The 14,381-nt window shown below is 36.1% G+C and overlaps 1 protein-coding gene across 2 annotated transcripts in view; it reads left to right on the top strand.

Moving 5' to 3' along the window:
• The window catches only part of ADGRA1 (adhesion G protein-coupled receptor A1), a 259,550-nt gene that overhangs the window by 214,406 nt on the left and 30,763 nt on the right, over positions 1 to 14,381 (top strand). For both annotated transcript variants that reach the window (XM_038141334.1, XM_038141335.1), the window contains 3 exons: positions 4,005 to 4,132; positions 5,084 to 5,207; positions 11,838 to 11,983. In XM_038141334.1, coding sequence (XP_037997262.1) covers positions 4,005 to 4,132; positions 5,084 to 5,207; positions 11,838 to 11,983 — 398 coding nt within the window. The remainder of the gene's footprint in view (positions 1 to 4,004; positions 4,133 to 5,083; positions 5,208 to 11,837; positions 11,984 to 14,381) is intronic.

The raw sequence follows: 14,381 nt of genomic DNA, 5'->3' as shown, positions 1-14,381 counted from the left end.
GTCTTATTAATGTGTAAACATGAAGTTAAGCACCTATAGGATAGACCTTAGCAGAGTTTATGCACCAAAGATTGTGAAAGTGATCCAGAAACTTTACCTGCTATATGCAAAATTAAAATTTGTTGTAGTGGGAACTGCAGATTTCCCTGGAATTAGAGTACTCTGCACATGAATAGATGTTTCCCAGTGTGAAGAGCCTGCAAGGAGGCACGTGCTCCTCACGTCAGTCCTCAGCTGGCATGTACTGCTCACTGCTCATGTAATGCTCATGCTCATCAGAGAATGCTTAGCCCATATGGACGGCATTGAGTCCAGCCCCCAGAAAAGGCTGCTTTTTTAAGAATGTTGCTGACTGGCATCCTTTTGCACAAAGCCTTGGAATTAGAGTACTCTTAAGAACGAGATCTGCTTTTTATTTCTTTTTCCTTCCATGTACATTTTGTTAAATTGCATTTAATAATATGTATTATTTGTTCTGTAAAAAGCATAAACTGATTTGGTACTGGGCTCAAAATTCCAGGCTTGTCTCCTCCAAAATGCAGTGATTTTATCACAAATCAGATCTCTGGCTGAAGTTCTTTCTTTCAGTTTGTTTTTCCTTTCTTTTGGCTTAATGGATCTTGCACTCATTGTAGTGCAACTTCAGCCAGCAGGTAAATGGATTCAGATTGTAAAGCTCAGTAAAATATGCCAACTATTGGAAGATAGATGGAAATTAAAGGCCTGGAATCCAGGCTTTGGGACATTTTATTGTCTTGGTGGCTTCTACTGGTCTCGTTTCAATTCAGCAATGTCATTCTTGTACTGAAGTGCCCAAAACGAGACACAATAGTTGAGATTTGGCTCACAGGTGGTGAATAGAAGGGAATAATCATTTCCCTCCTCTGTGTGCAGTCTTGGTAATATGGCCCAATATGGGATTCACCTCATGTGCCCCAAGAGCTCACCACTGTCTTGGTTTGTTACACACCATCTTAAAAGGGTGAATGAGTTTCTTATTAGACAACACCTAACGGGCCTCGTAGTTGTAGACACCAGCTTGCAATGTCAAAGTCTTTAAGTATTCATTTTCCTGGGAGAATTGCTGTGATTTTTCAGTATCATAATGATTTTAATCCCCTCTAGGTAATAAAATCAAACCTAACTTTTAAAATGTAGCATACAATTTTGCTGCTTTGCATACAGCATTTAAAAAAATGCTTCTTTTCTGCGTGTTGTCTTCCCCAGAAGATTACTCAAGGGAAGTTGATGGATCAATAAGGTTTAATTATCATCAGAGAGCAGACAAGATACATCTGTTACATATCTATAATGAAATCAGTTTTCAATATACAAAACTTCTAAAAAGGATATTCTACTTTGGCATTAATGATTTTCATACTCAAAAATTTGCCATTTATTTACTGTAGAAGATTAGATAAGAGATAAAACTCATACTTAAAAATGGAATTAGCTTTAAGATGCTGATTGTTCTTCATTCTTCTGCAGGCAAAATGGTTATATTCCTGTAGGACACATGGCATTTGCTTTTATACTGATGATCAAACACAGGGAGATGTTGAACCTTGCATTTACACTATTAAAAACTAGTTCTTTAGTACACAGTGGTGGTACTCAAGTAAAATTGCTTTCATTTTTTTCAAATGTGTAGCTACACATTTCAAATGTGTAACTTCACTGTGCTTCCTTTTTCACAACTTTAACTTTTCACAGTGATATCAAACTTACTTATTTCTTTAAATAACAGTGCTGTTACTACTGTATAGTTACAGTAACACATATCTGAATGCAGAGAAATTATGTACCTAAATTTATGGCAAAGAGTACTATAGTATATGAAAGTGTAATTACATCAGTAAGAGCTAGAAGTAATGTTTTATCATTTTCAGCAGAGTATTTCTGTTTGAATTGTCCAGTTGTTTGCATTACTACTCACAATATTAGCTAAAATTGTATTGAACATTCCTGTTAAATACTCATTCATCTACCTCGAGAGACTTAACTCTATAAAAGAATTATTGGCAAGATGATGCAAATAAAAACATGGGTGAAAAAGATGATCAGGGTGAAAAAGGGTGTTTGAGTGGACATTCAGAGACAGTTCTGAACCAACAGACTTTTAAATAATTGTTTGAAAGTTATGAAGTCACGATATCCTGTGTTTATTCATGCACACTGGAAGAAAACAAGAACGAGAAGGCCTTAAGAGCCTAGGTCCATCATGTTAAAAAACTGGCACATCAAAAGACAGAGTTCTTTTTCTCTTCTTTTCCTTTTGTGATTGAGGGAAGAGTAGCAAGAACTGACACCTCTAGGTCAGACAGCATAAGTTGAGTTCCTCCATGAGAAGTGACTCCACCTCTCACCCTGGGTATTGGTGAATGGGCAGGGCAGAGAGAAAACTTGTGTGAAGGACAGGAGTGACAGAGCAGGTTTGTCTGAGGTTTAACATGCAAGCTGAAGAAGTACCTGAAGAGAAATAGGATATGATAACATATAGTTGGCATTTTGTTCGTAAGTTATTTTTTCATTTTGAAGGTCCTTTTTATATATGGTGTGAGCTGCTCTGTTTAGAACTGACATTCATATGTGTCTGGAGAAACTGGTACCACCAATCTTAGAAACTTTAAAGCTAATAATGAAGGAAAATAATAACTACCAGGGCATCAGTTACTTGAGAGGATCATTCTAGAAGGTAAATTGTATTCTCACCATTTAGTTATTGCATATACTCACGAACATTATCTGCTTGTACGTGGACAAATTCATATTCATAAATAATGGTGCTAGAAATCAGCTCTCTGCATGCAAATGCAATTAAACAGAGATATTAGCATCGCAGTCCCAGTTTCCTAAGGGGAGATTTCACCTCTGGAAAATAATGTATTGAATCTTTTTCTCAGGGAACCTAAAACTGACAAATAAGAAAAAAAGTATTTTAAATGTTTCCCAATATTTTAAAAGTTAGAGTTTGCTGGATTGTCATATTCGGTACTATTTCAGATTTTAGGTTTGTCTGCTGGGATGTATATTCATTTCTATGTGCAGAGGTAGTGCCTCTGCACATGAGAAGTGGCATGTAGATGACACTGTGTTTGCACTCAGGTGATAGGTTTTGTGTATAAATTTTAGTATCTGTGTGCAGAAATGTAGTGCCACAAGCAAATGTAGCTTAATGCATTACAGGGAACGCAATGTTTGCTGTAATTCAGATAGTCCAAATTTAATTCAGATAGTCTGAAGATATTCTGTTTTATGTAATGGGCTCCTTTTGCTTTCCATCCATCACACCTCCAGATTTAGCTCTCCTAAATGTGTGATTTAAAATGGGAATTTGATAAGGTTAATTTTACAAAGATATCAATAGTTTTTCATTATTTTTCGTGAAGAATTGTGTCACTAGGCACTAACATGTTCAAAAGGAACACATGGATCTTTCCTGTAATACAGCTGTCCAAGTTACTTTTGAATTACTATAGGGAGTAGAGTAATTCCAACTAAGTGTGAAGGTCACTGGGTTACAGGAGTTGTATCAGCTGGTAATTATATTGGAGTGAGTTGATAATTTGGGTGTATTCTCGTGGCTGGTTTTTTTACTTTGAGTGGTTCTTCTGCGGCCATATATATGCCATTTAGAGACCTTTATGGTAATTTGAAATTTTGTGCTTAATATCTTAATAAAATAAGCTCATAAAGTTCATGTTATCAGAAGGACCAGATACTGCTAATGCTGGGAAAATGTAAAATTCTGTGTATTTTTTCAGATTTTTTTTTAATTAGGATATGTCTGCTTGTACAAAAAGGTTAATTTCTGTCTAGCAAACTGTATGCAGATGAGGAAGGAGCAGTTTGTTATTGCAAATTCATGAACTATATCTACATTAAAAGTTCATTTTTTTTTCCTGCCCTTGAAAGGGAACAGCTAGAAATGACAGGACATATTGGAATGAAGTCTCAGTTTCACACATGCCTAACAATGTTAAATCATTTTGCTCTTTCCACAGGATTTTAAGACAGTGCTGTCTTTCCCCCAGTACCCAGGGGAGTTTCTGCACCCTGTGGTTTATGCATGTACTGCAGTTATGTTGTTGTGCCTGTTTGCTTCCATTATCACCTACATTGTCCATCACAGGTAAGAATTTCATTTTTAGCATATATTAAATGGTCAGCATGATACTTGAATTTTTATAATCTTTACTGTAAAGATAAATTAAAATTATTTGAGTTACTGTTTGATAATAACAGCAGCAATGTGATTTTATACCAGAGAAATCAAAACAAAGTTTATGTCAACCTCTCTTAAGCTGTTTCTGAGCTTTCCTGACATATATATTTAAATTTTCTGTACACTTTTCCTAAGATTTCTAACTCAACAAACTCAACATATAAAACCATGAACATTATTAAGTTGCTTTCTGGCAAATTCCAGTCGAGCAGCCCTTTGGTCAGCTACACTTGCCGTAATGGCTTTTAAGATCAAGTCAGGTTGGAAGACTGGTAACTATCACTGGATTAAAGGAACTTTCTTTGGCTTCTAAATTTTGGGTTTAGAAAACTTGTGTTTTCTTTGATATGAAAAATTTATATAAATGCCATTTTAACTACATACTTCTGGTTAAAGACCATTAGCAATTTAAACGAGTAGGAATGTATTGTGCTGTAGAAGCTGCTAAATATTAATTACGTGGAGTTAATGCAATGTCTTCTGATCTTCAGCTTCCATTTAGAGACGTCTCCTTTAGAGATGTTAAAGTTCTCTTGTTAAAGTTCTGCATGTGTGAAGCTATGCAATAAGCCTTTTGCTTTTAGTACTCTACTTTAAATGCTTGATTTGGTAGAGGAAACTTTAAATCAGTAGTATTTTATGATTTTTACTATTTATTTTACCTTTTAATCATTTATTTCAATGCTTTATAGGTCAGACTCTGTCCCATGGGTAGATTGCTATTCATACATATTCTCAGAATCTGAGAATTTTATTCTATTAAATTAAGTGATTTTCCCAAATAGTAATCTTTATAATAAATATGTTGGGGGTTTTAATTTTAAAATGTGACCTTTTTTTTTTTTTTTTTTTCAACAGCACAATCCGAATAAGCAGAAAAGGATGGCACATGCTTCTCAACTTTTGTTTCCATACTGCTCTTACATTTGCTGTTTTTGCTGGTGGAATCAATCGCATTAAATATCCAATTATATGTCAAGCTGTAAGTATCTGTCTCAGTAATTCTTTCTAATGGAATTGAAACTTGCAAATGAGTTCTTTACATAATATTAACAGTTCTCCTTCTTTTCTTATATTGCTCCTGGATCCTAAGGTTTTCAAAATAAACTGTTATGAGTGTGTCTTTTAAAGGCCAGTACTGGGAATGTTCAGTGTCTGGTTGTCACATGAGTTTCTCTAAGAGGGCGATCAATGCATTAACTTCTTGGAGGCTCAGATTGCCTCATTCTTGTTGTTTTGGGGTTTTTTTAGAAAAGCATTGAAAATCTTGATATTTCTCTGCTGTACAGGATAGTTGAAAATTACGAATCCAGAATACTTCTGTCCTTCCTGTATTTTGGATTGAATGTGTGGGACTAAAGTTGCTGCTTCACTTTTGTAACACATACACTGTTTGCCTGGGGGTGGCCCAGGCTTCACTGGATGATCCATAAGGAGACACAGCAGACCAGCATACTTGTGATTTATGGACGCTTGTTTGCACTGCTGGACTGTTTCACATTTCTTGCCTCAGTATTTTTGGGGCAATAGTGTGGTGAGATGCACAGACAGGGATGGATTCAGCTGCTCTGAATATAAAGGCTGAGTCTGTCCAATGTGTGAAAAGAGTAACTTCAGTCTGAGTAATGTCTGATGAGGGCTTGTTGCAATTTGTTTGCCTTGAACATTTCTTCCTCTCAGATTTTGTAGAAGTGCACCAGGTCTCATGAATGTTGTTGGTATTTTCCTGTAGTAAAGCACTTTTTTTAGCCAATGTTCTCCCAGATTTTTTGCCTGACACTAAATCCAGTCCTTCTGATTGCCTTGAATGGGTGTAAATAGCAAGTCGGGAGCCATCAGCAGAGTCACTGCAAAGCTTGCATAGTTAGTGTAAGAGTTATTATTCTTACAGTGTTCAGTGAGGTGCTTTGGAAGCCCTTTGTGTATCCTTGTGCATGACCATCAGTAAACAGCACATGTGGGTCTGCAAGCACTGTGCTGTTCTTCCTGAGAAGTCTGCCTAAGTGTGTTACATGATACTCATTTATATAACACAGTCATCCACCAGATAGAGAGAAATACCTCACAATATCTAGTGTATTGTGTCATAATTAATTTGTAAGTTCTAGCAAATTGAAATATCACTTACCATTGTCTTTGTGTGCAGTTTGCAAGTGATAGTAGCAGATTAGTTTGTAGGGCAGCCATGGCCATGTAATTATGTGGTCACAAATGACCATCTGTTGTTTCAGTCGTTGTCTGATTATTTACTTTGCAGCTTGCATGGTAGCAACGTGGTATTAACAGCTATAATGAAAAATTGATTGAGATAAATGTGTTATTAATAGCCTTTTATAAGTAGTACATAAACTACAGGGGTATCTTAATAAAGTGCATTATCAGTGGCATCTGTCTCTTGCTGTGGGACAGGGCCAGATCCTGAGCTGCTGAGAAATGTGCAGACTTAGAGAAACTGAATTGAACCATCTCTATATGTCTGCTAACCACTCTCATTAAGTTATTTATTTACCTGATAATATGCTACATAACAGATAATATCACCAGTAGTTACAATATAGGAAAGATACAAGTGACAAAGAGTGTCCTCTATTTCCTGGTAGAAATTGTCTGATGTAATTAGACAGAGCTAATGGATGAAATAGTCCAAGCAAACTAGGACAAGGCTCCAATAGCTACTAACAGAGGCTGAAAAACTGTTCACTTTGAGAACATCGTACTCAGCCACAGATCCTTTCTTGCTTTCTGACAGCAAGGTTTTCAAAATTCTGAGTCCTAGTGCCTGTGTCCTGTGATAACCCTGAGACAATTACTCTGTGATTTAATATCCAATGTGCCAAAGCTCTGATACTGGGGCTTAAAATATATTTGTGCAAATGTTACTGCTTCAAGCAGCACAAAAATACTGGTTTATACCACAGGTGTAACACCATCAGTTGCCATTCCAGAGGTATCCTTCATTCTGCTAAAATTCAAAGCACAACTTCAACCTGCAGCAATGCAATTTTCACTTTTTATTTCCCAAGTGCATAGAGAAAGATTCCAAGTGCAAGTATTTTTTGTCCCAATCACTGAAATGTTGTAAATAGCCAGTCAACCACCCTCTTTCCTATTGTAATTATCCCTAAAACTTCTACAAAAAATTCACTGCAGCATACTTATCAATGTGAAATAAGAGACTAAGTTCACTTTTATCCTTCAAATTTAACCTAAAAGAATGGTTCTAAATTAGCTTCATTTGGATCACCCTCTGTCTATAAATGCATAGTTACAGGTTATTTTTAAATATCAGGAATTAATACTATGGAAATGGCCCCATTTTCTGTAATAGCTGGAAGGACCTTCAAATCCCCTTCAAGGTGAAACAGCCACCCAAAAAAAGTCTTTTCAGAAATGGTCAGACATTTATTTTTATGTGGAATCTAAAAATTTTAAATTTCCTTTTAAACCTGCATATCTGTTTCAGAGAGGATTTTGTATAGGCCTTTCACTTGCATACGTGCCCTACAGTCTTTATGATTTACAAAGAACCTGATGTTAGAATGCTGCTCTAGAAGAGTTGATTGCATCTTTGTACATTTCCTGAGTGAATGAATCTACAGACTCTGGGTAGATTACCCTTGAGTCTCATTCTGGGTGTCACTGAATGTTGGCTGTGGTAGAATCCAGACTGTTGAGTTTACTGGCAAAATCTTTCATGCAAGTCAGAGGTTGTCTTAGGAGCAGCAGGGATAAATCAGAGGCAGTACACTACCAGAAAGGTGCTTGAGCCAGCCAGTGAGCCCTTCCATCTCCCAGCCTCAGATTAGTTTGCTTCAGAAGGCAGAAGGAAGCTCACTCCTTTCACGTAAAGCATGAGAGAGAAGGAGACACAGCTGTTGCTGGAGCACTCCCCATGTGTGGGAGGCATCAATTCTGTACAATCAAAGATTTCTGTTTTGTGGCTTCTACACGAAGAGGAAAGGATGATAGCCATGAGTTTATGGATGCTAAGGGTTGAAATCATCAGTTAAATATGTTGAAGCATGAAGAATGGACTTCTGGGCACAAGATTCAGGAGGCAGAAAACTTATGGAGAGAGACAGAATCTTGGTTTTTTGTTCCATGATCGCTCCAATCACATCTCCAAGAACCTCTATGTGGTGTATAAAATAAAAGCTTCCATGTAAATTTTGGCAAAGCTCAGATCTCCTTCTCTCTGATGAATGTCATATGAGAAGCTGCTTGTGAATTTGTTGCTGTAAGGCAGTTGATCTTCAGCAAGAAAGGCAAAGCTCGTTCCATACTAGCCAGCAGCCTACAAGTTCAACTCAGAAAGTTGAACTTCTTGCTCTAAATTTTCTACCTGTGAAGGGAGCATGGGGTTTTGCTAATGCTAAATGTTTAAATATCATGAAATATTCACATCCATTGGTGTTACAGACTGCAGAGAAATTCCTTAGCCCCTTCATCTCACAGAAAAGAATAATTTTCCTTGCAGGATTAAAAGTTTAATCAGAATGTTCATGCATATCTGTGTCCTTTTTAAATAAAACTGAATTAAGAAGTACAATCTTATCTGAAATATGATTACAATTAGGAAAAAAAAGAAATTAAATTAAAAATTTGGGGAAATAAAGAAAGTTGTGTGCAACTTAAAGCTGATCAAGAGACCTTATTGTGCCAAAATGCTTTGCATAAATGTGTATTCTGGTCATTACCATGGTAACTGCATCATATGGAACTTAACTTATCTCTAGGGTACTGAAATTTATTGAAGGAGCACAAACAGACAGCATCTTCTTACTCAAGAAAAGTATAATCTTCTATTCAAAAGGCTAGTGCTTATTCCCAAAGATAAGAGTCCTGAGAACATAGGACATGTTAAAAATGAATCCAAGAAAACAAGAAAAAATTTACCATATAACTGTGGTTATTAAAGAGCTTTAGGTACAGTGCTCTTTTCAATGCATATATTCTGGCAGTTTTTTCTGCACCATTTTGCCTGTCAGTGGAAAGCCTTCTTAAAATAGGGGTCATCACTTCAATATTTCCAATCATAATCCTTTATTGTGTGTGAAAAACTCACCCTTTCCATACAATTTTATGTGAAATACAAAAGTTCTGCTAATAGTGAAAATAGTTTTAAGTTATCACTTTGGTGTTTAATTTGTATATAGTTTTTGACCTCTGAAGCTTTACAGAGGTAGAAATCCAGTAACAAGATACACACAGCTAAATTTGTACCCTGGACTTTTCATGCATAACTCAAGTTTGCATTTGCTAAGAGAGTCAAGAAAGAATTTACCGGGCAAAGCCACCTTGGTGTTTCTATTGAGCCTCATCCTTCCCTCCCGTGTCATGAGCTGCTGCCTCATGTATTTCTACTGTAGGGCCCAAGTGTCTTCCTAGCCTGACAGAGTTAGAAAGAGGTGATCCCACTGGAGGGGACAAAAGAACTTGCAGTCACAGTCCCCAAGCACAACAATGAGGACGATGCATCTCTGTGACATAACTGATGTCGGTGGGGAGGCAAGGGGAGGGAAGAGGCAGAGAGCAAAACCCAGCACTTTGAAACACTGAACTTTCAATGGGAAGTGCAACAAGCATTTCTTTACTAATTATTAGTGGATGAATAATAGCAAAAATTCTAGAATTTAGTGTAACAGCTCCATGCACCCTTCCAAATTCCACACTTCTGCTGTGTCATGTCAAATCCGTTAGTTATAAGGAGGACCTGTATCTTCAGAATAAATCCTTGTTTCCTTCAAGCAAGAAATGCAAATGGTTGAGAGTTTGTTTTGTGGGGTTTTTTTTGTTTGTTTTGCTTTGTTTGGGGTTTTATTTGAGAGAGAGATGTGGATCATTAAGGAGTTAGTACAGAGGTTGATAACATTTTTGCCTTCTCCCTGTTTGCTCAATTTCTCCATATATCAGAAATAACTCAGTTGCTGAAACATGAGCACACTGTGAAAACAGCAGTGTGATGCAGGTGTGGCATAGCCGTGATGTTTTCAGTCATTTCAGTTGCCTGCTTCAAAGTTCAATAAAATTGTTTTGTTGTACTATTTTTAGGTCTTACATTCATTTAAGTGGCTGATGATTTCTATCAGTATGGTCATATATGCTTTCAGAATTTCACATGTAGGTGCCTTTTGACCTGGAATTCATTTCAACTGTTCCTATTATTGCATGTACTTGTGTGAAAAACAGAATATGTAGCAGCAGGGCTATGTTGCAATGAGAAAGAGGTTAGAGGCTAAATATCTAGATTTTTTTCCAGTTCTTTCTCATTATTTCTGACTCCTTTTTCTTCCCGCTTTCTCATCCTCCTGCCTCCTCTCCCTGCTCATGGTTCTGTTCAGGGCATCCCTACAGAAACTCTGCAAGCTGCCTGTGAACCAAGTCCAGCCAGCACCAGTCCCTGAACTGGCAGCGTCTGCCAGCTCATAATACACAATTGTCTCATTCTCTTATTTCTGCTTCTTTTACCTCAAGCAGTAGCAGTGATAAAGGCTTTATCCTCCCTTGTCTAATGTGACAGACAAGTCCCAGAGAAAATGACAAAGGGTTTTCTGTTGATGATATTTGCTGCTACCTTCAAGTTTTGAGCTATAATACTAAATAGAAACAAAATGCATGGAGGTTTTTTTTTTTCCTTTACCCATCAATTATTTTGTTTTAAGTGGAGCAAAAATGAACACTGGTTCAAATAAATCATTATAATAGATTTGTGTTAGCTTTTTCAACAATTCTCTGTATTCCTTAAACTTTTATGTTCTTTCCAATTATAGCAATATTTTACTTGTCACTGCAAAATGTCAGGTTATTGCTTCAAAGGTAACCTCATTTTATATAATCAGATGCAGACTTAGCTGATGTAATAAAGCACTGGAGATTGGATAAAATTCCAATTACTGCTTCCATAGTAATGAATAACAATTACTAACATAACAAAGATGTTAGCATTTTAGAGGTGTTTGTACTTTGTTTTCCTTTCAATGATAAATGCACCAGTTTCTTGGGGAAAAAGTGATAATAACATTATTAGAGTTCTTAATTCTTTTTAAGGGGGGATGCCAAGAGTTGTCTGGTTCGGTTTTTTTTTAATTCTGTAGACAAGTTTATAATTTGCTTAAAATATGTCTGAAAATAATCTGGATTTATCAGTGCAAATAGCACTGATGCCATTTCCAGAAGCCAGCCTTGCCTGTGTATAGCAGAAAAGGAGCTACAGCAGGACATTCCTGAAAAGTTAAAGGAAATAACATAATAGCAAGCAACAATGTTGGCCTCTTATTACATTTTAAATTGCATTTTCATGATAGGCTAACAAAGAGTGCAACACTAACTAGGAGTCACATCACTTTAAATCCAAGTGTAAAATGTTTTCATAGAACAGATTCTTAGAAAACAAATGTTTTTATGTATCTATTTCCTAACATTATTTCTGGTATTGCAGATAATGCTGCCTGTGGTAGATTAAATAACTGGTTTTATGTGCAGCTGTTAGATGCATTTATAAATTCAATTTAAAAATCTCTTTGTCCGTGCCCTTATGAATTAAGATTCTTGTAAAACTCTTGTTTTACTGATCCATTTATTGAGTTATTTAATTGTCCACTCTTTTTTTTAGGTTGGCATTGTACTGCATTATTCTACACTCTCTACTATGCTATGGATTGGAGTAACTGCCAGGAATATTTATAAGCAAGTCACAAAAAAACCTCAGCCTTGCCAAAACAGCGACCAACCTTCTTATCCAAAGCAACCTCTACTCAGGTATGGAATATTAGTTATTTTAATTTTTAATTTCTTCCTAGAAAATATCAATTATAAGCAAACTCTCATTCTTATTTCTGTATTTTTTACTTTTTATGGACTATAAATAGCATCCATAAAGAATTGAGCCACCTAGGTGTGTACAAAAATCTGAGTATTTATTGTATGCTGATACTTAACTCAGAAGATGGAGATATGTAGAATTGGTATTGGCTAAGTTCAGATACCTTTGTCTGAACGGGAAGAATTGAAATGTTTCCATTGATTTCTTGTGGAGGGAAAAAAATCCCCCAAACCAGAAACTGGCTTGATTCCGAGCCCTATTTAATCATCAGAAACTGTGTTGTCATGACCCTTTACCTTTATCTCTTCTGCTCTACTTCTTGCTCACACTTGTACTGAAAGCCTAATAGCCTGATAGCAGCCTTCCTCATTCCCCATCAGAGATGTAATGCTGTTACAGGAGGCTGGAAGTCTGCACTCCCTAGCAGCTCTCGCTGGAGCAGACTCAAATGTGTCTCTGATGGCATTGCAGGTGTAAGACAGTGGGAGTTCTTGCCAGATGCCTCTGAGGTGCTGAAACTCCAAGGCAAAATTGTCAGTCTGCACAAAAAAAATAAAAATTAAAAAAAAAATTTAAACCCTACCAAAACCTTACCACAAAACCAGGATTTCAAGCCAAAGGCGGGAGAAGATTAATTCATCTTTTTTAAGCTTAGCTATCAAAAATTACGTATTAGCCAAAGGTATTTATTGTCCCTATACAGATTTTGGAGGGAGGCAGAAAAAGAACTTCCAGAGAACAATTCCTCCTGTCCATCTTGAATGTTTGTGTGAGGACAGGATGAATTGCCTTGTGGAGGTGCCTCTCATTTCCCACAGATCATGGACAAGTCTGAATGGTCAATTTAGCCTAAAGACCTCAGTTTTATAGTGGAGGTGAGGAAATACAAATTCTACTTTTTATGTATTTTCTGTGAAAAATTCACAGTGTTTTCTTTTAAACAGATGAAGATTATTTTATTGTAAACACAAAATTTTTAGCAAGTAGCATTTATAGATGACTGCATTTATAGTTGTGATAATGTCACAACTTGTTAAAACTTTGTAGGAAGATGAATTGAGTTTTTCTGTCTGATTCTTCGGAGTCAGATTTTTACTAACATGATTTTAGTTAGAAAACTAGCTAGTTTTCTTCTTTTTAAAATGCTTTATTTCTAGAGATGAAATTGATTAAAGTTAACATAAAATGTGTATTGTGATGAGAAGGAGTGCTATATTGATCCTTAGCTTTGTTAGGTATAAGCAAGAGGGTAGTCTTTCACTGAGGGTGCCTGACTTTGCTAATCCATGATTTACTACACCATTCTTCAGAGATGAGAATTTCACTCCTTCAGTTACCAGCTCATGGCAAAATGAATAATTGCCAATTTTCAAAAGCTGCAGTGTGACTATTAAGGTAGAAAATTGTTACAAGTTACAAAGACCCAGCATAGTGTATGTTCTTCAAATTCAAATCTTGTTTGAGTTGGAAAACAATAGACAGTCAGGTTACAGGAAAGATGACTCTAATTAGAATCTTTGTTGTACCAGTCATGTCGAGGTTCCCAGACAGTGAAAATAAATAGTAGCTATTTTAAGTTTAGCAATAGAAATGATAAACCACCTTCTAGCTGTAAGAGAACATGGGTATAATTGTTTAATAGCTAAGTAAAATTATTCTAAGCTATTTTTCTCCCACAGGGCACCATGTATCTTAGAGACACAGGCACTGAAATGTCTAATACAATTTCACAATGGTTAGCACTAGAATCAAAATAGTAAGGATCAGTTTCACTTCATGTAGAAAATAGGCATAGTATATGTAAAACTAAGAATCACTTTAAGCAAGAAAATACTAAACTCATAATTAGAAGTTGTTTGTTCCTTTAGAATGATAATGATCATTTTGGGGGGCATTTCACCTTTCCTGATTTTAAAAAAAAATAAAATCTTAATTATTCATTGTCATAATATTTCCATTAAATCCATTTAGGATGCCTACATTTCAAGGCAGTAATTTATAAGAAATGTTTTAACTAGTCAGTGTTCTTGGTGTCTATAAGCTAATGCCAGCCTTTATACCTATTGTTCCTCAGGTACTTAAAGGAAAACATCTGAGTTTGGGTGAGGGTGTGTTAATTTGTCTCCATTTGACATCAGTAGATAGCTAAATAGTACAAAGTTTATTCAAATGGAGATGGAGTTAGGCTTTTTTATATGTCAGGACTGTCAGTGATAGGAAGCCAGTGATACAGTTTACAAGACACTTTTAAACAAGAGGTCGTTTTCCAGTGATCCTTCTCTATAGACTTAGAGAAGTATACAATACAAATATGTGGATGTGTTTGGCAAGAAC

Source organism: Motacilla alba, chromosome 6 (genome assembly GCF_015832195.1).
Source record: "Motacilla alba alba isolate MOTALB_02 chromosome 6, Motacilla_alba_V1.0_pri, whole genome shotgun sequence".
Classification (NCBI taxonomy): Eukaryota; Metazoa; Chordata; class Aves; order Passeriformes; family Motacillidae; genus Motacilla; species Motacilla alba.
This window is presented reverse-complemented; position numbering and strand designations above follow the sequence as displayed.